Here is a 24032-nt window from a genome sequence, read left to right as displayed (position 1 = left end):
CTTCAGCCATGGAGGATATTACAAAACTGGGACGTTTGAAATGGCATAGAACGACGTGTGGAGAAAGTCGTTATCTATCTACTGTTCTCATCAAGCAACAGTTGGTGTTAGCAGGAATTTAAGTCAATCTTAGAAAACCATTTGGCTCTATTCAAATCCGCCACAAATGGATCAAGTGTTGGAGTGATATGCCTCTCCCTTCGATTAGCTGTACTGAGTAGCCTCATATTGACGCACAACCTTATGGCACCTGACTGCTTGGTTTCAGAGCTATGAGCAAAGGGGACAACCACGACACTGGACAAGTAACCTTTTCAATGGCCCGAGGTGCTCAAACTATCCCAAATCCTCCTCAATTAATGGACAGAGACTAAAGGGCACTCTTCTGTGCTGCAAAGCCACAGGTCGTACTGTTTTGGCAATGTAGAATTTCACCTGTACATTTTTCAGGCAACCTAGTCCTCTGAACAGTTCCATAAATTCTTTGAGAATGTTCTGATGTATCTGACGCACACACACAAAAAAAATATATAATCCTAAATCTTTGGCTGTGTGACATCCCAGTAAGGCGCTGGTACTTCCTTTTGTCACATGGAACTTGCCCTGTGTCTTTGTGTCTCCGTTTCCCACCTCTACATCAATGATCCCTCTCAGAGGGATGGAGTCAGTGCCACCATATGTGTCAATAAGAGCTGCTGTATGGACTTCTCCTGCTCCTCCTCCTCCTCCTCCTCCTCCTCCTCCTCCTCCTCCTCCTGCTGCTGCTCCTCCTCCTCCTGCTGCTCCTCCAATTCCTCCTCCTCTTGCTCCTCCTCCTGCTCCTCCTCCTGCTCCAATTCCTCCTCATCTTGCTCCTCCTCCTGTTCCTCCTCTCGCTCCTCCACTTGCTCCTCCTCCTCTTGCTCCTCCAATTCCTGGTCCAATTCCTCCTGGTCCGATTCCTCCCTCCTCCCCTCTACTCCCTCCAACCTCCTCCCTCCCCCTTCCCCCCACCTCCCTCCTTCCCTGCCTCCCCCACCCCTGCCTCCCCCCTCCACCCTTCCTTCACCTTATCCCCACCCCCCCCCCAATTGTGACAGTTGGCAAATGTTTACATTCCACCTCCCTCTGGCCTTCAGACTCGATAGTACATTGTTACTACAGCAGACTTTTGAAAAATGATTTAGACAACCACATTTCAAGCAGGGCTTTCCTTGAGCAGGGCATACACATGGTGAGCAGGGCATAAGCCCACAAATGCAACAATTCATCTCATTCAGCTTAGCGATGTTGCCTCCCCAAGGTCTAGCAGGGCATCGTTATATTGTGTCCACATGCTCTTCCTTGACCTTTATCACATTAGGCGCCGTTACAGCATTAGAGACTCATCTTGGGGCCAGCTCCACATCTCCTGCTTGGCTGTCTGCCAGTTCATGGGACCTGGCTAAGATAAAAATGGGTCTACAGACTTGTGTTATACTTGACGAGCCTGGAGAAGCTTGAATCTTTCATAGTCTGGATTTTACTGTCGATTAAAATACTGGTTCAAAACTGCTACTGCAATGTCAAAGTTGCTATTATCTCCCGTGTTGGGTCAATTTTCAAACATGTCATACAATTCATCTCCAGCATATGGAACATCAGCGATCATTTGATGGCACCATCTGTTGTGTGTGCCCCAAAGATAATGTTGCAGGCGCCCAGATCCACTGTCATCATCTCAGGGCAGCAGTCGCCAGATCTGCTAACTGGCTGAATTGAGGTAAGGCCATGACCGGCGCACCTGCATAATGCTGTGGTGCTGGAGGTGCAGCCCCTTGGGATGGTGCTGACATGTTGCCTCAGTTTTCTCTTGGTGCAACTCCTTTTTTGGTTTCCTTGGTGTTGTCTGCTCCCCTTGTGTGCCTGCTCCTTGATGTGTCACCTTCTCAATGTGAAGTATGTTTTTTTTTTTTGTTTTTTTTTTTTAAAAAGGTGTTCGAAACTCATCTTGTCCAACATACTCTTTAGTCAAAACAGCCTCAGTTCTGCTAGCTAACTCAGTTGATTACAGTCTATCGTGGCAATTTCCTGTTCCTCTCTTTCCCGCATGAGTAGCATCTCCCAACAGGTGACACTCGGGGGGCCTCCCACTACACACCACTTAACCATCCTGCGTGGTCAGTTACCGGTGACTTTCCACTGAAATTGGAGATTAGAGTGGGAACAAGTATGAATTTGAAGCAGATTATAAAAATTGCTCATAGTCATTACCCATTTCTTATATTTAGATGTTAAGACTGGACAAATATAGATGATACTCCTCAGTGATCCTGTTTTAAGTTTGCAGAACCTGCATTTCTGAGACCTGTGCTTTTTGTGACTAGCAAGGAAAATCCAGATTAGGAATATGACCAAAACAAAGCCACATTAATTTTAGTCTGTATCTGAGCCATAACCAAATGAGTAGAAACAGTTTGCTGACGGCTCAGCATTGTAGAATATCATCCACCTATAACTGGGAGTCAACAGGTAGCACCCCTGAAAATACTGATTCCAATTACAAGTGACAAGCATCGACTTATATACTTCACTCAGCAAGGCCACCTGGATACCAATATATGTCTCAAGTGTACCCTACTCACATCACTGCTAACCCTTTCCATGGCCTCAGCTTGGCTATCTTCCCTTACCAGCCAAATATTCCCATAAATCTGACTCAACACCATGCTCCCCTTACCTCTAGCCCATCTAGCTCGAGCATATGTAGAAAACATCCATGTGCTTTTCCTGATTCTCTTATCTGGCTGGTTTGATTTATTTTAAAATAAGGCTTATTCGTGATTCATGTAATACATTTCTGCACCCTAGGTCTTGCTTGTATTCTATACATTTTTTACATAGTTATGGTCTGAAATCAAGTACTTCTCCAGGAAAAAAAAAAAAATCATTGTTTTGCTGGGGTGCACTTGTGTGGCATGTTCTGAAGCACTCAAATTGGAGGGCCCCCTGATCAAACACACTATTAATGTCAGAAGACAAGAACCCGAACATGAATAAAGGATAACACAAACATGTCTAGATACAAACTTTTACATGGAATATGAACATAATATACTCTAGCTAGTTTAAACTCTACCTATAGAAGTGTTTCTACGACTGTGGACTTGTCAAAAAATGTAATCTGTTGGAACCATGAAAGAACAAAGGTATGCATACCTGTCCTGGAAGAATGACTGTTACAATGGGTGAAGGATTCAATGGCATGGATGGAGTCATAGCTGGTCCTGAAGGATAGCTTGGCGTAGGCTGCTGTCCAGGGACTGGCACTGGTTGCTGCCCAGGGTACGGCTGCTGTCCTGGTTGCTGCCCAGGGTACGGCTGCTGTCCTGGTTGCTGCCCAGGGTACGGCTGCTGCCCTGGTGCTGGTTGCTGCCCAGGGTATGGCTGCTGCCCTGGTGCTGGCTGCTGCCCAGGGTATGGCTGCTGCCCTGGTGCTGGCTGCTGCCCAGGGTATGGCTGCTGCCCTGGTGCTGGCTGCTGCCCAGGGTATGGCTGCTGCCCAGGATAGGGCATGCTGCCACCTGGATAACCTGGCATTCCTGGTGGTTGACTCCCCCCTGCAGCTGGGTACCCACCATAGGGAGGGACTTGTGGCTGTCCTGGTTGTGGCCCAAAGCTGCCTGCTGGTGGAGGACCGAAGCCCCCTGGAGCCCCTGGTGGGTACATTCCTCCAAATCCTGGCTAAAATTGAAAAAAATAAAAGAAAAGAGAGCATGTAAAAATATTAATAAGTACAACTTACTACCAATGCACAAAGATATGTAATTGTTTCAAAGAATGGATATCAACTAAGACTAGAATGGCAAAGCCAAGAGGTCTGGAACTGACCTTCAGCCTTTTTTTAACTTGTGAATTTTTGTTTTGTCATGTTTTTTAAAAAATGTATTGTTGGGTAAGCTGCCAGGTCCTCATCCATCAATACAGTTATAAAAAAAAAAAAAAAAAAAAAAATTGTCATAATAGTCCCTGGCACTTAAAGAACTAATTTATTTGTAGATGCGCCGATTGGAAAGGGCAGAATGAAGTCACTGGCAGTGAAATTGGCCAATGACTGAAGTGGACGGACCTACTGCCCATGGTGAATGTTGTAGTAAAATGTGAATGACAATCTCAGATCAATGGTGAAGAGGCCTGGTTGAAAGAATCAATAAAAAAAGAAGTTTATTAGACATGTAATCAAGAGGTCTTGGTTACCACCGGACCTAAAACACGAATGACAAAAAAACAAACTATTAAAAGAGGGGAAAATCTGCATCGTAAAGAGCAGACTGGGCCTTCTAGTCCCATATCAGAACAAGAATTTACAATGCAACGGGTCTCGCGTTTGCTCATGTTAAAACTGATTGCGTTCTAAACTCCTAACCCGACTTTTGACCTATTTGTGAAAAGTGCATTTGTGTACACAACCCGAATAAGTGAAATTAACTATGTAAAGCGCTTGACTGCTGCCAAGCGAGATCACGCTTGTAAATTAGAGAAAAAGAAGTCCACGAGCCCGATGGAAAACATCGAGCCTCGCATGTTTTCTGTTCTTGGTCGCTGCGCTTGAGGAGGGCTAGCCACCGGAAAAGGCATGACGTATGCTTGCCTTCGACTAATGAAAGCAAGCAGATTTTATTAGGCAAGCCCACGAACCAATAAAAAACTCTGATGTGAAGTTGACAGGGCTCCGAGCCCTTTTCTAAATACAAAAGTGTCTCGCTGCGATACACATGCAATGCAGGCTCGACCCTAAAAAATCATGTTTAAGTGTCCACCCTTTAGTTATGCAACAGCACAATGGCCAAGACTTCAACTCATCTCATGCTGGACTCAGGTACTGCTTTTGCAGAGTTCAAACACGTGAGAGTGACCCACGTTCTTCCTTGATTTGTAAAACTGCACAGAAGTACATGTCAGGGGTGAAAAGCAACAGCACTTATTAACTGCTTAAATAGAGATACTTGTAAGAAACCACTGCTGTGCATGTGTTGTTTTACTTAATGTAATAATGCTCATTTCTATATCAGTACCAACGTAGCTGTGCTTTACTTTTAATCAGATCTAGGCAACAAAAACAGGTCAGGAGATCACCAACTATTACAATATCATCGCCTCACCTTCATCATCTACCAACAATTTTGTTGATAGATCGGTTTTGAATCCTTGATAGGTTGTGGAACAGCCAGGATTATGTATTGGTTTTGACAACACAATTGTGGTGGGACTGGATAAAGTTTGGTTTGAAGTGTTGCAATCGGTAGTGCATTTGTTTATAAAATTGTCTAAGAATTCAAAGCAAAGCAGGGAGGACCCACCTATTGAATTCACAGGAATTGCCACAATGGGTCAATTGTGAACACTATGACCTGATGTTGACAAACTGCATAACACTGCACCAAACAGGGAGAACTGGGGAAAGAGTGACAGGATCACATGTCTGTACACACTGACCAACATAAAGCTGAGATCTTGTTCAACAAACATCAAACCTTTAAAAAAATAAAAAATGTCCACTTACCATCCCACCTGGAAACTGTGGGTTGTACTGCTGTTGGGGAAAGTTTGACATGCTATCCAAACCAATCGGCGCAGGATTACCAGTGGGATACCCAGCACCACCCCATGGATTACCTGAAATGAGATTAATAAAGATTAGAGTCAAACACACAGAACACAGCCGATCACAAATGGGTTCCCATGTAGGGGGTATTGAAGTCCGTCCATTACGATAATACACTAGTTTGACTGGATGTAAAGTGCTGGAAAATTTGTCATAAAGTCTGCTGAAAACCCTCAAGCAGGTAAACGGAAATAAAAATTGTAGAGGAGTTAGTGAATAACCTTAAATGTATTATAAGTTTGTGGGTGTGCAAAGACTCTTTAGTGATCATACCTGAACCTAGTACATGTTAACCATAATTCACAGGGTGGGAGTACGATTGGCAGAACAACAAAATGGAATGCCCTTTAACATGTACTAGGTTCAGGTATGATCACTAAAATATTGGATCCTCCCGAACCAGACTACGTTGAAAGGTGACAGTTGTGCTCCAATTCAAAGGAGAGACTTTGAAAACTGCTACGAGCAAGTAAGAGTGGTTGGGGACACCAAAAATGCTGAAAAAAGATAACGTATCATTAATGCTCTGTGGGCTTGGGGAATGGGGTGGTGTCTCATGCAGAACTGTTATCCGATTTATGTACGTTTGAAAACTGCAATAAAAACATGCAAGAAAGTCATCCTATTAGCATGTTCACTCCCGTTTTTCTGACTGGTACTGATGGTAACTGACCCGGACTGTGCCCTTGGCTCTGCAAGCCAGGTCCAGGGCCAGTGTTCTGATTAAAAGGTATATGGTAATGTCCTACAATTACAATTGGCAAAGACAGACTCCTGTATGTCCCTAGTATATATTATGGCAGGGAAGTTTAGAGGTCCAGTAGATTTCCTACACTAGTGTGTGCACTGCTGTGTTTCCTGCTGTCATTTTTAAAAGGCAGCCCTGCCTTGCAGACTGTCTTTAAAAAGGAAAAGGTTTGTAAATTCGACTTTGGAATTAAAGGTACATACAAAAGTGATAATTTATCTTATGTTTAGATACAAGTCACTAATACGGTCTCTCCTAGGTGCCCCAGTGGTGGGGTGCCATTTAACTATAAGCAGGGACATTATAAACTATGTTTTATATGCCCTGGTGAGGGGAAAAACTGCCCATTTCATTTTTCACCCCATTATAGATACTTAGCTCCATAGGCTAACATTGGAATATTTCATATAGGCATAAACATTGCTAGAAAGGAGCTAAATGCCTCATGAAAGGACTCAAAAGATTGGTAATGATAAATCCAACTACTTACCATTGTTGAATTTATCATAGCTAATACAGAAAAGAAGTTATAATACTTTTTTTTCTGTAAGCCCAAATGCTGCCTGCTAGTAGGGTCTCCCGATTGGTCAGCCTTAACACGATTAGCCAGGATGCTTTGATGAGGTAGGAAGTGCCCTGCACTGAGTAGAGGTTATCTAATTGGGGGGGGGGGGGTTGAAAGAGGGGGTTCTGCAGCTGCAGAGGACAGGCCAGCAAGGGGGCTGGGCAAATCAACCTGGGCTTCAGAGAGAACAGGACAGAAAGGAATGCCAGCCAGGCCTACCCACTCACCATGTACTCCACAGAGATAGCAGGCTCAGGAAAATAATTCTCAGGTGGTCTGGAGGGGGAGTGCTAATGGAGATCAGCCACAACAGTAGGTTGGATTAGCCATGTCTTGCTCCTCTGGAGGAAAATCGTCCACTGTGGATTTTGAAATGCAGTGCTTTTTGGGACAAGAAAATGCCACACTTTGAAGCGGTCATGCTTTTAGGTGGCACCCTGCATCTCACTGGACAGAGATGACCCCCACTGCTTGTCCTCCAAGATGATTGAATAAGTATCTGGGAGTCGCATTGTATCACATATCTGCTGCCTGAAACCACAAGGAGTAGAACTTCTCTGCTGGAGCCCTGATCTGCAACTAAAAGGACTGCTCCTGTTGCACACTGGAACACCATCCCTAAGGACTTCTCAAAGGACTAAGGAGTAGACTCTCTGAAAAAAACAGGTTAACAGGGTTTGCCTGCACCACCTGTCACAAAAGTCCACAGCCTGAAATGCTTCCAGTGGACTTTTAAAGATTTGGTCATGTGCATGGTGAGAATTGATGTTTCAAGTTTCCAAGGACCATCTAAGTGCTGCTAGACCCTTCGATTTGAGTTATGAACACTTTGAAGGAGATCCAGAAGTATGGAGAATGTTTGTGAAAAAACTCCATAGGGTGACCAACCCATCGACGAGAGTCAAACCACCACCACACTGTGAGCCAGCCTAAATTTCAAGTTCATCCTGCTGAAGCTTAGGAGCTTTTCCACGTAGCCAAGACTTCCAGAATTTGACTGGGGCTTCGCAGAAACTCAAGCATGAAGAGGAGCATCGCCCAATGATGAGCAAAAAGCTCCAGAAAAATGACCAAGTCCAATAGTACAAATTTTGACCGAGGCCTCCCCTCCGGTGTATCCGAGCACAACTCCATCGCAGTCGGCCTCTAATTGTGATATAGTGCCGGTCTAGTGCAACCAGATGTCTCTGGTTGGCGCTATTGATTTCCAACCACGAGAAACCACATTTTTTAAATTTAAAAATTTATAATCACTCTATATTGTATCGGTGTCATTTTAAAGATAAAAATATTTCCTATTTTCATACATTGATGTGGGATTTTTACTGTGTGCTGTGTCTTACCTATTGACTGTATTGGTGTATTTAAATGCTTTACATACCGGTCTCCTAAGTTAAGCCTGCCTGTCGTAGCCAAGCTTCCATGGGTTGAGCCAGAGGCTGATGTTTTGAGACCCTGACTGGACCTCACAGGGGCTGGTGGCCTTATTGCTAACGGTAGGTGCGTTACTTACCCCTACTAATAACCTGCCTTCCAACAAAACAAGTTATATCTCATCAAGCCCTTTTTTTTGTTGTTGTAAAAACTGCAGAACTTTTGTTCTTTATATGCCATTTACCAATTCGTCATTCCAATGGGGTCAATACATATGTGAAATAAATAAGTTGTGTTCTCCTTCATGTCAAGTGGAGAATATGTGATCATGACTGTTCAATAGTTTTTCATATTAAGATTATACACAACTAGTGGGATAGGGTGCCCATATATTAAGAGACTTTACAGCTTCCCTGAAGGTGGATATAATACTCATCTCAACCCATTACAGCAAGGATGAAGAAGGTCATCTAAGTCTTCTAGTTCTGTTCTCGGGCATTCTTGTACCTTGGCAATGCATTTGCACTTAATATAAATCAATACCCAAGACTAGCAGAAGAGGTTACCCTGGCATTTATACGTGTTATGGCTTCCTCAGGGAGATAGGCACTATGCATCTTCTCTGCCCATCACTGGAACTCAAACGGCCATCTTAGGTAGGAAGATATAGTGTATCTTTTGCAGACAGCATGCAGGGTGACGTAGGGTGCTGCTTGATTTGTTTTACTTGTGTGTGTGCCTTTTGGCATGCTGAAGGCGGCACTGGGATACACCGACTGGCAGATCAAAGGGCGAGGACACGTTCTTTCTCTTTTTTTTTCCCGAGCACCTAAGAAATTTATTGGGTATGGAGGGGGGGGGGCTGGGGGGGAAGAGGAGAAAACACTTGACTCAATATTATTTAGTCATACTAAACTACTTCTGATTTTAGCTGGAAATGGTGGATGTCAATCAAGTAAGCACGGAAGGGACAGGTGGCAGCAATTCAGGAACAAATGCGTTAGTAGAAACGGACTATGTTTGAGACTAGATTATAGTTCTGTTTTTTTAGCAGACCACATGTCTCAAAGAAAAGACTGCCTTTGCACCTTTTAAATTAAGGCCAAGGTGAGTTTATGAAATATTGTTTTATTCACGTTGATTTACATATGATGTAGAGGAGACAATGATAATGTGTCTCCCACTATCACATTACCCTTTGGGACCTGTAGAAGAGTATGGCCAATATAGGTGTTACACTCGAACATTAGGTGAGACTCTTATAGCTGATTATTGAATTAAGCATTATCTTACAACACACACTGAAACATAAGGCATTGTAATTTCTATTGTGCAGAGTGTCTCAATTCAAGCTGTCCTGAGTAAGACCTTATCAATGTATTATTATTTAACACATTTTTGATGGGTCGAAATGGCAACAGAAAATGAAATACAGACTTTACTAGTAGGATACAAGAAACGTTTCTGGAAATCTCTTATCGACCCATGTTGATTGTATTAGGAAATTCCATAGCCAGGCTAACACAAATAGATTTATTTAAATGTGAAAACTTATTTTGTACATGCTTCTTCACTGACTGCACAGATCTGTTTTGTCTTGTCACTGTGCACAGAGCACCTTGCACTAAGATATATTGTTTATGAAACAGTGTTGTAAAGACACAATATACCCTTTTAAGCATCCCTTGTAGATCTTATTTCTAACTGTTTGAAAAGTTTATATTATTGACGATTGTTTGACAAACCCTGACTGAATGATGAATTCAGCTCATCTTTGAACCCTTTATAGGATTACAGAAAGGTTGTGAAATCTGATTCTTGCTGGGATCCAAAACATGCTTCAACAGGAGCCCTAGAGTAACCAGAGAAGCTAATATCAGACCTTTAATATAATGAAAATGCAGCCATAATTTGTCCCCCCTCTGCAAGGCACCAAAAGAGACAAGTGGGTTTGTTATAGAACAAGTAGATTTCAGGAGCATCCGATGTTTTGTACAATGTGATGTTTTATAAAATTCCGCAATCTTGTACAGCGATTTCAAGTGTGCTTTTGTTGAATCTGTCATGTATCACTGAGATATCTTTAGGCTAGATAGGACAAATGTGGCTGTACTCCAATCCAAAGAGAACAAGCTCATATCAGACAGAAACAGATATTATTTCAAAACAAATGATCGACTAGCAGCTTATAGTAATACAACAGTGAATGGGACACAAGACAAAGGATGTGCTATGGATATCTCGGTAGTAATACGTTACCATTTTTACTTCCAGAAAGGGTTGGATAGGCAGGAGATATCTACAAAACATGGCCAAATAAAAAATACTGAACAAACTCACCAAGGTCTGGAGAGTCAAACCTAAGAAACAGCTCTAGGAAGGATTAGGTTAAGCCTGGAGAACAAAGCATGTTGGCTGTGCTTTAGGATAGGGAGAGTTATGGCAAAGCATGTTGGCTCACCAATCACTGTCTGACATGAAAAAAATGACCCTTCAAAAGTCTTTTTATGATAGTTTAATTCTGCACCAACTTTTACTTGAATGGCGAGAGTTAAACCTGTGCACCAAATATGACACACCTTAAACAGGTAGAATTTACAAATCTCACCTGGTTGCTGAGGTGGGTATCCACCTGCTTGTGGGTAGCCTGGGTAACTCATGTCTAGAAGGGAAAAGAACAATTCAGAGCTAAAAATATGTATCAAATGAAGAATGTCTCTATAAATATATAACTTCAGGTACAAATGAGCAATTACATAAAAATTATTCAATGTATTAAAAACAAGAAAAACGAATGTGAGAAAGATAGTCACTAAATTCAAATCGAAAAATTAAAAAGATGAAAACAAATCTGTGTGTGATCAATAAGATTAATATCCTCAGACTACTTGGCGAATGTTATATTTTCAGGTAAATCCTTACTTATTGACAACATACTGGCGTAGCTAAGAATCAAGTCGGATCACACTGTTGGCAGTTAGAACAGTTCTAACAACATCTTGAAGAAGAATAGGTTTAAGGTAAACTCATAAACCGTCATACGGATGAAAGCGCAACACTGACTTCTGAAGTTTCAGAAGACTGTCCCACGCATACAATAATAAGCTAAGTTCATGTTATCATGGCATCCATTGACAACATTTTATTTACCACATAATGAGAAGCCACCCTGTTCAGACACGTGCCACTTTCGACTCCTCTACTTAATTGACGTGGGAAAGGTTTTCGCATCAGAGGAAAAGGCCAAATGTATGTGACTGTGCAGCTGTTGAAAATCTCAAAAGGTACGGCTGGCATCCACAAAACACCATGTCACAATGTCCGGGGGGGTACCTTGAGAGTCATACAATTATTTTCAACTTAGTATGTACATTGTGGAACTATTCACAAATCAGAAGGTAGAGGGGGAAATCACCCTTCCTTCCGAGTTGAAATACGTTTCAATGGCTTCCGGCTCCAATTGTACTTTCATTCACCAAATGTGGGCTGCTGGCACTTGGGAGTGAACAGTAATAAAACAGTAGTCTAAGGGACCACTGAATGGAATATCAACTTTCCTGTCCCTCCAAAGGCCTGAGAAATATTTGTTTTAAAAAAAACAAAAAATAAAAAAAACGACGTTTTGTGAAAGTGAATGACGGGATGGAGGTCTGCTGCCCCTTGCAGTGCTCCATTCTTGCATTCACAGCCCACTGTGTGAAACTGACATCCAGAATCCACCCTTACTAGTTTAACTGCGTCAGGATTCTGTAAATCCCAATGAATGGCATTTTGTGTATCTGTTAGGGTGCAAAATTAATGTCGGGTCACAAAGCAGTCATTGTGCAAAAAATTACTCCTTTCTACCCTGACATTTGAAACATCGGACTTTATATTTGTAAGCATGTGTTAGATAGGTTGCTTATTAAAATGGATTACTGTAGCACTAATTAGCACTAATTTAACTTCAAGTACTAGGAGAGAAAAGGAGAGGCTTGAACATGCAGGACTACACTTTGAAGCATATGACATTTTGGTAACGGCAGAAGGGTATGCATAATCTGGGCCCGATTAATTGTTTTAGGAACAAGAATGGAAGAACCCCTTAGTGACAACGCCTTTGGAAAAGGTTCTCACCCACCAACTCAGAGCTCTCAAATCATAGCATTTATAAAGCGCAGCACTATCACTATAAGGGTATCGGGGAGCTGAGGGGCAGTGTCTCAGTTGAAAAGCCATGTCTTGAGACTCCTCCTGAAGTCCGCCAAGGAGGGAGGTGTTCGGAGTTGGAAGGGCAGGGTGTTCCAGGACTTGGCTGCTGTGTGGGAGAAGGAGTGACCTTCGCTGTGGCTGTGATAGATGAAGGGTGTGTGTGCGCAAGGTTTAGCAAGGCAGAGTGCTGTTGTCTTGCCGAGACATAGAAGTTAAGTCAATGGTTGATGTAGACCAGCCCTAGGTTGTGGAGAGCCTGGTATGCGAGTGTGAGGTTTATGAATTGGCCTCTTTTCTGGACAGAGCCAGTGGAGCTTCAGAGGTATGGGGTGATGCTTGAGCACTTGGGAAGGTTGAGGATGAGGATGAGTCTGGCTGCTGTGTGCTGTAGAATCTGGAGTCTTTTACGTAGCTGGGAGGACATTCTGGTGTAGAGAGCATTGCCATAGTCGAGGCGGCTGGTGACCAGGGCATGCATGACTTTCTGGTGTCAGTACGGATCCATTTGAAGATTCGGCAAAGCATATGGAGGATACAGAAGCAGGAGGAGGCAACTGAGTTTACTTATCGATTTATGGATACTTAGCAGTAGAGAATGATGCTCCGGTTTTGGGCGTGGTCTGATGGAGAAGGCTTAAGTCTGAGTTTTGTTGACCACCAGCTTTGGTCCCATATGGAGGTGTTTTTCCCCAAATATCAGGACTTCCGTTTTGTCAGTGTTTAGTTTGAGGCAGCTGTTTTCCATCCATGTTGCTATGTTGGAGGGCTAGGTTTTTTGGCACAATACTACACTGCAACCCAGGAACGTGGGGATGGCAATTTTTGCCTGACACTCTTTTACCATCAGCTTCAAGAAACCTCAGAGTCTCTGTTTAAACACTTGAAACATATGCGGTTGTCACACTGTTAACTTAGTTATTTGCCTATACAATTTTCTATAGCACAGACACTGTGATGGAACGTGGACCACTTTACAATTACAATATACAAAAGAAAAATAAAGGATGTCTGATGTTAGCAGTGCAGCCACAGGAGAGGAGATAGACAATTCGGACAACACAAGGACAAGACTCTTGACATCTTCTTCAGGAATAAACTGACAAATACCCCAGAGCAGACATAGCTAAAAACTAGCATTTTTGGCTACTGAGTGGATTTTTGTGTGAAGGATGGATAGATCTTTGAGGGGCACAGAGGGAATTAGACAGCCAATGATAGGTTTGCAGATTGGCCACATTCAGGATTACAATAATAGAAGCAATTGAGATTGTGAAATAAGAAGAAATTCAATTTGAGTTTTAAATAGTGGACACACATCCAGTCTTGAATGGTTTGGGCAAGATGTCATACATCATAGGGAGAGTGAATCCCAGAACAAATGTAAATCTCATCTACATACTGATGATATAAGATCCTGAGTTCTTAACCCCTCAGGTGCCTTGGACATAACAGTTACATCCTGGGCAGCACCAGTCGGGTGCCCAGGACGTAACCGTTATGTCCTGCTACCTGGCACCCCACTCCCCTGGGCAGGGCTAGAAGGGGAGTCGCTGCCAACCTTCCTGTGGTGTCTGAGGATGTCAGCATACGATCACCTGCTGACCTCAGAGGCTGCCCCCACTGCGTTAGAAGGTCAGCTTCTAGCGCAGATCGGAAGAGAAATGCTTAAACATTTCTCCTCTGATCACATGGAGGGGGCGAGAGAGGCATGAAAGGAAAGGAAAGGGCTTTCCTTTCAAGTCTCACAGCATTTCATGTGTCTCTCAGCATTTCTGCTTCCCGATCGCGATGTGATCGGGCAGCAGAAATGCCCCCTAGACACCAGGGATTTTATTTTTGTAATGCTATTGTCATGAGGGTAGCGACCCCTTGGACAAGGGTCGCTCTCCTGGGGGCAAAATTAACTTTAAGCCATTTGACATTTGAAACCACTAGACACTAGGGATTTGTTTTTAGGTCAGTTTCATGTGAGGGGAGCGACCCCTTAGGCAAGGGTCGCTCCCTTAGGTGGGGTAAGGGCAAACTTGTTTTCCAGGGAAGGGTCGCTCCCCTGGTGGAGAATTTTATTTTAGCCCATTTCTACCACCCCGCCCCCTTGGGGGCAGATCAGCCTATTTGTATTAGGCCAATCTGCACCCGGGGGCAGAAACCACTAGACAACATAGATTTTAATTTTTTTGTGCCAATTTCACACAAGGGGAAAGACCCCTTAGGCAAGGGTCGCTCCCCTTGGTGGAGGGGGGGCAAATTTATTTTAGGCTATTGCTGCCCCCTTGGGGCAGATCGGCCTACTTCTATTAGGCCGATCTGCCCCCGGGGGGCGGGAAACCACTTAGGCACCAGATATTGGTGCAGTTGTGTGTGTGTATGTGTGTTTTGTTGGGGAGGGGGGCAGCCCCTTGGGCAAGGGTCGATCCCCATGGGGGCACATTACAGTTAGCCAGGTCGGCCTAATTTTAGAAGGCCCATCTGCCCCCAGGGGGGGCAGAAAGCCCACCAGAGAAGAATCTTTCAGCTCTCCCCTGCACCCTAAAACATCTTATCCCATGGTAAGCAAGAGGACATTTTATTATTTTGTGTTTTGGTTTTATATTTGGACCATGAGAGCTTGTCTAACTCTCAAAATCGTCCCACTTGGAATTGTGAGGGCTGAACTTTTTGGACACTGCCATGTAGAAAAATCCACAAGACCTAGACACATCTGAAAACTAAACATCTGGGTGAGTCCAAGGGTGATGTGCTTCACATGCAACCCGCACAATTTTCTTACCAACAATGCCCTGCAAACCTCCAACTTAGCTGGAAATCACACATTTTTTGTGTTGGAATCTTCCGGAATCCACAAAATTCCTACCACCCAGCATTGTCGCATCTATACCGATAACCAAAAACGCAGGTGCCCACTCCTTCCTCCCCCCCCCACACAAAAACAGGTAGTTTTGCATATGATAATTTTGATGTGTCCACCTAGTGTTTTGGGGCATTTCCTGTCGCAAGCACTAGGTCTATCCACACATGTAAGGTACCATTTTTAATTGGGAGACTTGGGGGGCGCTGGGTGGAAGGAAATTTGTGGCTCCTCTCAGATTCCAGAACTTTGTCACCGAAATGTGAGGAAAAAGTTTTTTTGGGCCTCATTTTGAGATTTGCAAAGGATTCTGGGTAACAGAACCTGGTGAGAGCCCCACAAGTCACCCCATCTTGGATTCCCCCAGGCGTCTAGTTTTTAAAAAATGCACAGGTTTGGTAGGTTTCCGTAGGTGCCGGATGAGCTAGAGGCCAAAATCCACAGCTAGGCACTTTGCAAAAAACAAGTCAGATTTCAATTTAAAACTGTGATGTGCCCATGTTGTGTTTCCTGTAGCAGGCACTAGGCCTACCCACATAAGTGAGATACCGTTTTTATTGGGAGACTTGGAGGAACACAGAATAGAAGAACAGGTGTTATTGCCCAGAAGAGTCCAGCAGACGTATTGCTTTCAAAAATCTGACATCACAGGAAAAAGTTGCAGAGTAAAACGTGGAGAAAAATGGCTGGGTTTTTTTTCCACCTCAATTTCAATATTTGTTTTTTTATTTCAGCTGTTTTCTGTAGGAAAACCTTATAGGATCTAAACAAATGACCCCTTGCTGAATTCAGAATTTTGTCTACTTTTCAGAAATGTTTAGCTTTCCAGGATCCAGCATTGGTTTCACACCCATTTCTGCCACTAACTGGAAGGAGGCTAAAAGCACACAAAAAAAAAAAAAAAAAAAAAAAATGGGGTATGTGCCAGTAAAATGTCAAAATTACGTTGAAAAATGCAGTTTTCCGATTCAAGTCTGCCTGTTCCTGAAAGCTGGGAAGATGGTGATTTCAGCACAGCAAACCCCATAAGCCTTTTTCTGCAGCCCTTTGTTCCCATTTGTTTTTTTTAAACTACATATTCGCTGTGTTTTGGCTAATTTCTTAGTCACCTCCGGGGGAACCCACAAACTCTGGGTACCTCTAGAATCCCTAGGATGTTGTGAAAAATAAAACAAACAAAAAAGGTCGGAAATTTGGCGTAGGTAGCTTATGTGGACAAAACGTTATGAAGGCCTAAGCGCGAACTGCCCCAAATAGCCAAAAAGGCCTGGCAGCGAAGGGGTTAAATGCGAGTCAAACAGCATGGGAGTCAGAACAGAGCCTTGCAGTACTGACTCATTTAAGGCGACATGATCTGCAATAAAGACAGACATTTAGGTCACAAACCAAATGGATAAAAATGCCATTGCTCCCCTATGTTTCTCGAGCGTCATAATAGGCATCTACCGACAGTTACTTTACTAGTTGGGTTACATGAACACTATCAAGGTAGTCAGGTAAAACTCGAAAATATAGAGAGAGTTTCGCAAGTCCAGTTTGAGTGTTAAGAGTACCAAATGTTTGGAAATAGTCCTGGGAATAAATTCAGTAAAACATCAAAGACATCACACAGGTAATTCCACTGTTATACCCCAGTTCTACGTAAATAATTGTAGGTACATGTACCGCCACAGTCAGGGATTTGAATCTCTGTTCCACCACTACCCATCCTATAACACTAGGAAGGGTGAGGGGGTGGGGAGGGGGGAGGAGAGAGAATATCTGAACTTGTGAGGTCTGATCTCCACCCCTTTCTTCTCCACAACCTTAGAAAGCGAACTGGAAGTTTGTTGGTTTGCTTGAAATACAAGAGACTTCTTTAGAGTAGACCTCAATCTTCCTTCAAGGAAGAAGTCAAAATGTTACGGTAAATGCCGATCACGTGGTTATAAGTACTGGTAAATGCATGATTTACCAACCCTCCCCCCACTCAAAAAAAATAAAAAAATATAAACCAAACCCACACACTTTATCACACATTAGGACATACCTTTAAAGAACAGCCATATAAGAAACAATAGTCAAAGACCTGGTTATTAGTTTTTGTTGTATCTTGTGTAATTACAGTTTGTTGTGCTGTGTGTAATTCGGTCCTTCAGTTATGCTTTATTGTGCTATTTTCAGAGCTGCAGATGTACAAAACTGGTCATGGAAATAGTAAAAGTAATACAGGCTACAGGGGAGAGACATTTTCTGCTTGAACCAGTTTGCCACCAGTATTGCAGTTGACTTTAGTATAAGCCGTGCAGTGTTCCCTCATCTTGAATCTCCAAGTGGACTACCAGCGTACTGCACAACGCACTTAGCTTTGATGAAAAACGCGTAATAAAGAAGGAAAAAAAAAAAAAGCAATTCCACCCATCCCTAGAAAGATATGCTTACACGTGTATATAGATGGCTATGTTTTACTATGGCCCTGCCAGCTTTAGTGTTTAAAGGAGTAACAAGACCTACAAAGGTTAAATAGGATTCCACTAAGTGGTTCAAAAATATCCAAAACATTGCTTTTCTGTAAAAATTGCTAACACTGCTGTGAGGTACTGGGTTTTCTTCTTTCTGACTCTTTCCCAAAAAGTTGTCAGTGTCAATGCCTCCTAATCCAACCAAATACACAAGTGCAACAGTATTTTTCCTGGCCTTACAACTTGTTACTTGAGTCACCTTCAGCAGGCTCCAAATGCAGAATCTCCTCTTCTCACCAGCACCTAGCATTGAAATTACATTTCCTCAGCGCTCAAGGGGTGGCATTGGCTTCCAAACCTCACGAGAATTAAGTTAAGGACCATCAGCATCTCCCATTATGCATTTTATGTTTGCAAGTTTCCTTTCATCTACAGCACCCTCCACTACTAAAATAAAATCCTTTCAGGAATGTAGGGGTTTTCTCCACATCTCATGTGGTTTTATGTTTCTAAAAAGTTGGGGCGGATTTTTCCTTCATAGTACTGTCTCCCTCTACAACAGCACTACTCTCAGGCCCCCAGAAACCCACCACCACTTCCAAAGATGGCTCAAAATCTAGTTACTCATCCAATAACTATAACTGGCTGGGCTTCTCATTTGATTTGCAATGGGACTTTCTGTGCCCTGTGCACCCTCTAAGTTCCTTCCTGTGACATGCTCTCACAGGAGAGATGAAGAGTTCATAACTTTCAAGAAGCATTAGTGAGTTGAGGCCATCATAGTCACGAAGGCATCCAAACTCAAACCGCAAATGAATGTTAGCAGGGACCATTTTTCCATTAGAAAGCAGTTGCTCCCTTTCAAGACCTCACTCTACAATGTCATTTTGACTTCAGGAACTCTGTCTGAATTTAGGGAACGCTTTCTAATCTTCCCTCTGGTCCAAAAAAACGCATTAGACCAAGCCATCCTATCCAACCATCACGACATGTCCTTGTTGCCTTCAACTGCGGAAAGCTGTGTGAACCAACAACTGTCTCCACACATTGAACATTCCTTCTAAAATGCCTGTTAGTCTATTTTCCACCCCATTAGCACAGAGACTATTAGTTGATGCTACTACTGACATTTGGATTATCTAAGATGCTCAGGTCTCAGCAGCCCTCATCCTTTAGATCTCTCTTTAGCTTTTAACACCCTCTTATGACACCCTTCTTGAAAGGCTTAATGTCATTTGTATAAAGAGCACTGTCTGCAAATGATTAGCTTTCCTACATAATAGCTGCTAGGCAGTGACTCTGATGGTTTTAAATACTGAGATGCAGTGGACCAGATTTGGTTTCTCTACAGGGCTTCTCTTTGATCTTTTGCTTTTTAACATCTGTGTTCCCACCTGGAGCCTCATTTCTGTTGCTCGATGGATCTCTGGATCTTTTCCAGGAGCAGTTTAAAGGGTGTCTGTGCTTGGTGGTAAGCTGGATGAATTACAACTATTCGACTCACCCGTGATAAAACTGAGGTCAATGTTTATGGAAAGCTTTCCATCTGTACTTTGAGCTGGTGGTCTGATTCTCTTGGCGCTCTTCCTGTACCACTTCAATAGCATGGGATCTCAGTGAAATTTTTTATACTAAAAACTTACTTTCAAGGCACATTGAAAATATTAACAACTCATGCCTTCTCTTTCTTAGCTCGGTTCTCTTGCAATAGTCCACATCCAGTTCCAGGACATCTTGATCAATCAAATCGATCAATCAATCAAGCCTTGGCTTTGCAAGAGTGGACAGTGTAATAGAATATTTGCCACAGTTAGGTTAGGGAGAAGTAGGATCAAGGCAAATTCAGGTCCTTGTCTAATGCAACCACTATGCTGTATTATGCTCACTTAGACAAAGGGCGTATTATAGCCTGCCCACTGCTCGAGGATAGATATGGGAGAAGGAAGCTTGCACATATCGTATGTTCTTTTCATATTTACATGGCATACTGGAATCATTTCTGCCCAACCTAGAATTAATCAGCATAAGCGGTCATGGCAATCCATTACACAGACAGCTCGGACTGGAAAAGAATCAGGGGTAAACCCATTTTAACTTCAGGAAGCCAGCAGACATATTTAACTATCCTAAATTTAACAGTATGGATTTTATTATATACTTAAACCATCACTGGTGTCCAAGAGGAAAAAAAAAAAACAATACTGAAAAAAGTAGATGCAGTGGTTAAGTCCAATAAATTTGTATTTCTCCAGGAGAGTGACCTCGAACACTGAGGGACAAAAGCTTCTAAATGATTGCACTATACTGCTTAGAAAGCCCTCCACAATTTGGGAGGTCCAGAGAATGAAACAACCAGGTGGCTACACAATCCTTGGACGAAACACTGATGGGAAGATGCTCATGGCTCCAGGTTCCCAACAAAAAAAATCTTCCACCTGCGCTTGATCAAGGAACAGTTCAGACACCACATGTTCTCAGCAGCGGAGACTGACGAGCAGGTGTTCAGAAGGACAACCTTTCCATAAGGGTGTATTCAGTTTCTTTCTAAAGAAAACGGACAAAGCAAAGCTGGCAGCTACTTAAAACAATAAACTGCGTGCCTCCCTCTCACACTTATTCATCCATCACACTGCTAAGCAGCATGTCCTATAATATAATTGTATCTCAATAGTCAATCACGCACAAAATGGAAACACATCCCACATGGGATCGAAACAAAGACGCCATCTAGGTGGGTGGTTGGAAGGGTGTTGTAGCATGCTCCCCCTTCAGTACCCCACATAGAGATATTTAGTGCTATAGCAACGTTGCTATACAATCATCATTCAGGTTACACTGCTGCATTTTTTCTTGAAGTACACGCGACACAAAGCAGCCTAAGCTAACACCATGCACTAAACTCAAACTCCTACCACTCTTAGAAGAGGAATTCAGAAGAGGGACCATAAAGTGAAGCAGTGTTTAGTGACACCATCGACCTATTAGAACAGTAGACAAAAAAAAAAAAAAAAAACACATCGACTGTGACAGAGTGACTAGGTGGCAAATGTGCGTTTTTCAAATTATCCATCAAATCCTTCCATTAAAAAAATATTTAAAAAAAAAAAAAAAAAAAAAAAATCAGAATGCACTTTTCTTTTCTATGCGTACTCTAACAATCGAACAATAGGGAGTAGAACTGCACAAGCAGTCTATTTTAATCAATTTTACCAAGGCCATACATCTTCCATTCAGAGACTGAAAGAGATGAAGGTGTGGGTCTGTGCTCACACACAGAGAACTATCAGCTCAGTAGCGATGCTAGTGTGTCATGGGCCCTAGTGCAGGGAAGGAAACGGCTTCCTGGTTTCGGTTTGAATTATAAATTGCAGCAAAAGAAAATGTTTACATTTAGGGTTGCGTTTCTTTTTACTATGGAATGATGTGTAAAGAAATATGTACATGTCCTTTGATTTCCATAACAAAATGGAATAAAACACACAGAGGGGCACTGATGATCACGAGTGGAAATCCCAATCTCAGCAGGAGAGATGAGAAAAGGAATTTGATAAGCACTATTCGTGCCGATTCTGGATTATCTGAAATGAGAACTAGGCAAAAGAGAAGGCAGAAGTGTAGTCAGCCGCTTTAGATTATTGATGTCCTTGGCAGAACTGCCTCCAGTACAAACTCTTAAAAAGTTCTCATTAATTAGTCGTCGGTTCCCAATGTCCAATCAAGCCAAGCATCACTTAGGCTCAATCACAGGTGACCCAAGACAGCAGTACTGAATTTAGCTTTGCAAGCTCAGCATCGAATTCCATCACTATTAATGGTAGCTCAACAGGTGTTCGATGCTTGCACTAGGTTTTCCGAAGCAGTTCGCAGGCTGAAGGGACACTGTTAAGACTTCCTGCTTTTTGGTCAGTGGGACTGTACTTGGCTGAGGAAAGTAGAGTCTTGTTTCTATTCCATTGCTAGGACATTTTCCCCAGCCTCACCCTGGGGATTTCCTTTGCAAAATGCCTGCTAGTGCAATAGCTGGTTAATACCACATGCAAGAATAATACATTGCATATTACGATTTTATTAGAACTAGTTCCTGGTGTTTTCCAATTCATAAGTGTCCCTAGTTTTGGAAGACTTGGAGACTGGGACACAGGGAGATACAGTTGTCTGGCCACAATCTGAGCAAGAGGGGGACGTTTGCATGAAGAGTGAGAGCAGCATAAGCCAAAAGTACTTTCTCACGTACAACTATTATCTGCTATGATACGAGTAATAGACTTTCTTCAATTTCAGATAAGACAGTTGTGGGTGGATGGGTGCAGTGCTGACTGCATTAACTATCACTATCTCACTTCCTCTGAATCATGAGAAGGATGTCAAGCGTACAAGCAGCGCGTGACTCCAGCCCAGTGCCATACCAAGCACTTGCTCTACTGGAGTAGGTTTAGACATAGCCATGGAGATACTGGTGAAGAAATATATTTAACTCATGATAATGCTCTAACATGGGTATCACAATTGAGGTGCAGAAACAATATATTTTTATACTTTGAATGTGATCCCATTTCATGAAAGGGCATCGCCAGTACTTTAGAACTGCAGGCCTACCCAAAGATGGTGGACAGTTTTACCTTATAGAATGTTCCCTCTTTTTTGTCCTTTTAATTCCCAGTACACCATTTTGCAGGCTTATTAAGGGCTACAAAAGTGCTGTATAAATTACACAATATGAGAATACACGAGAATTATTGACCACCCTCCCCGCCCACTAATCCGAGACAAAGACTCCTTTCCAGGGACACCTCTTCATCCTCTCACAGAAATTTGACACCAAGTGAAGAAGCTCAAGCCACAATCCGCCTTTGGGGACTGACGATACTTGCCCAAGGGATTTGTCCCATTTGTGAAGATTTGTGTTATTTTGCGAGGTTTAATCACTTACCCTAAAAACTTAGGAAGAAGTGTGGAGAGCAGAAAAGTTTCACAGACCAAGTCGGATCACGTGCCATTTTTCAGTAAACCAACACCCATTGAAAAACAAAATGTTCTGCTCTAATTAACACCGTGGCACACAGTTAGAAGCGTTATGTTGGAAATGGGGCAAACTTTGGCAGCTGTGTGTTTTTTTGTTTGTTCTTTTTAAAAATCAAGGACCTGGCAGATGAAATTATCGAAAAAACACCCTCCTAAAGTGAAGATGGAAACCGAAAGCTTACTCTGATGCAGAGTCAGAGTTTGGAAGCAATTTCTTGACTGATTTCAGATCTATGTCACGTCATTTATTGAATAGGGCCAGAACATCAACTCAAAGTTCTGTGTCTAAACCAAAGATGTATGCATACATTTGTAGGTCACAGGTGTGACTATGAATCTAAAGACAGCCATCTCAGCCTTTTAAAAAGAAGGATAACAATTTACTTTGTGAAAAACGTAATGCAAGCAACAAACCGGTTTCCTTTTCTACAGCAGTGCACAGCTAACAGTAACAGTTTTCTTTAGGCTTGTTTTAAGCTGCGATAAGTCTGATTCAATCAAATAAAAAATAAGCAGGTGTATACACCAGTGGATTCCACCAACCTTATTACCAAGTACAGAATAGCTAATATACAACATAGATGACAGGAAGGCATTTAATGTCACAGATCGATCAATTCTCATATCCTCTTAGTAGCTATAGACCGTACCTCTGGCTCAGTCTAATCTACGTTCTTTTACGATACATCATCTGGTTTTAATGGGCTTCGACTGTCCCTTTTGTCATCTTTCATTGTACTATGCAAGGCTTATGCAGCTCACATCCTAAAGTGGTTACTCACAAAGGTATGCTGTGATGTTCTTACTGTAAAAGGTTGTGTAGGGGACTGCTCTAAAAGTTTCCAAACTGCTGCACTATCCGCTGTGCTAGGAGGCCAAACTATAAAATATAAGTTTATACGTTTAGACACATGATGTGCATTGGTGATCTTGTCTGATTTAGGACATAAAACAAATATAAACTGAGTGATTTGAACAGCAGACAAAGGAGCTGAAGGTACAATTTGTTGACAGCTAGAATTGAGACCTTATGAGTAAAAGGCGAAGAAAAAAAATAGATTAATGTCAGGGTGAGCTAGTCTCGACTTTCCAAGAACCTCTTGGCACCCTGACACAATGCTGGGATATTACTGAGAAAGCACACAAGAGATTTTCTTTTAGTTTTCATTATTTGACATATAATATTTTCCATTTATGAGTGACTTTAAACTTCGAGTTTC

At 42.5% G+C, this 24032-nt stretch overlaps 1 protein-coding gene across 2 annotated transcripts in view; it reads right to left on the bottom strand.

Moving 5' to 3' along the window:
* The window catches only part of ANXA11 (annexin A11), a 126891-nt gene that overhangs the window by 47060 nt on the left and 55799 nt on the right, over positions 1-24032 (bottom strand). For both annotated transcript variants that reach the window (XM_069240186.1, XM_069240187.1), the window contains exons 2-4: positions 10919-10972; positions 5522-5634; positions 3178-3702 (exon numbers count right to left, since the gene is read on the bottom strand). In XM_069240186.1, the coding sequence (XP_069096287.1) occupies positions 3178-3702; positions 5522-5634; positions 10919-10970 (690 nt within the window). In that variant the 5' untranslated portion in view covers positions 10971-10972. The remainder of the gene's footprint in view (positions 1-3177; positions 3703-5521; positions 5635-10918; positions 10973-24032) is intronic.

The sequence above is a fragment of the Pleurodeles waltl genome, chromosome 6 (genome assembly GCF_031143425.1).
Source record: "Pleurodeles waltl isolate 20211129_DDA chromosome 6, aPleWal1.hap1.20221129, whole genome shotgun sequence".
Classification (NCBI taxonomy): Eukaryota; Metazoa; Chordata; class Amphibia; order Caudata; family Salamandridae; genus Pleurodeles; species Pleurodeles waltl.
This window is presented reverse-complemented; position numbering and strand designations above follow the sequence as displayed.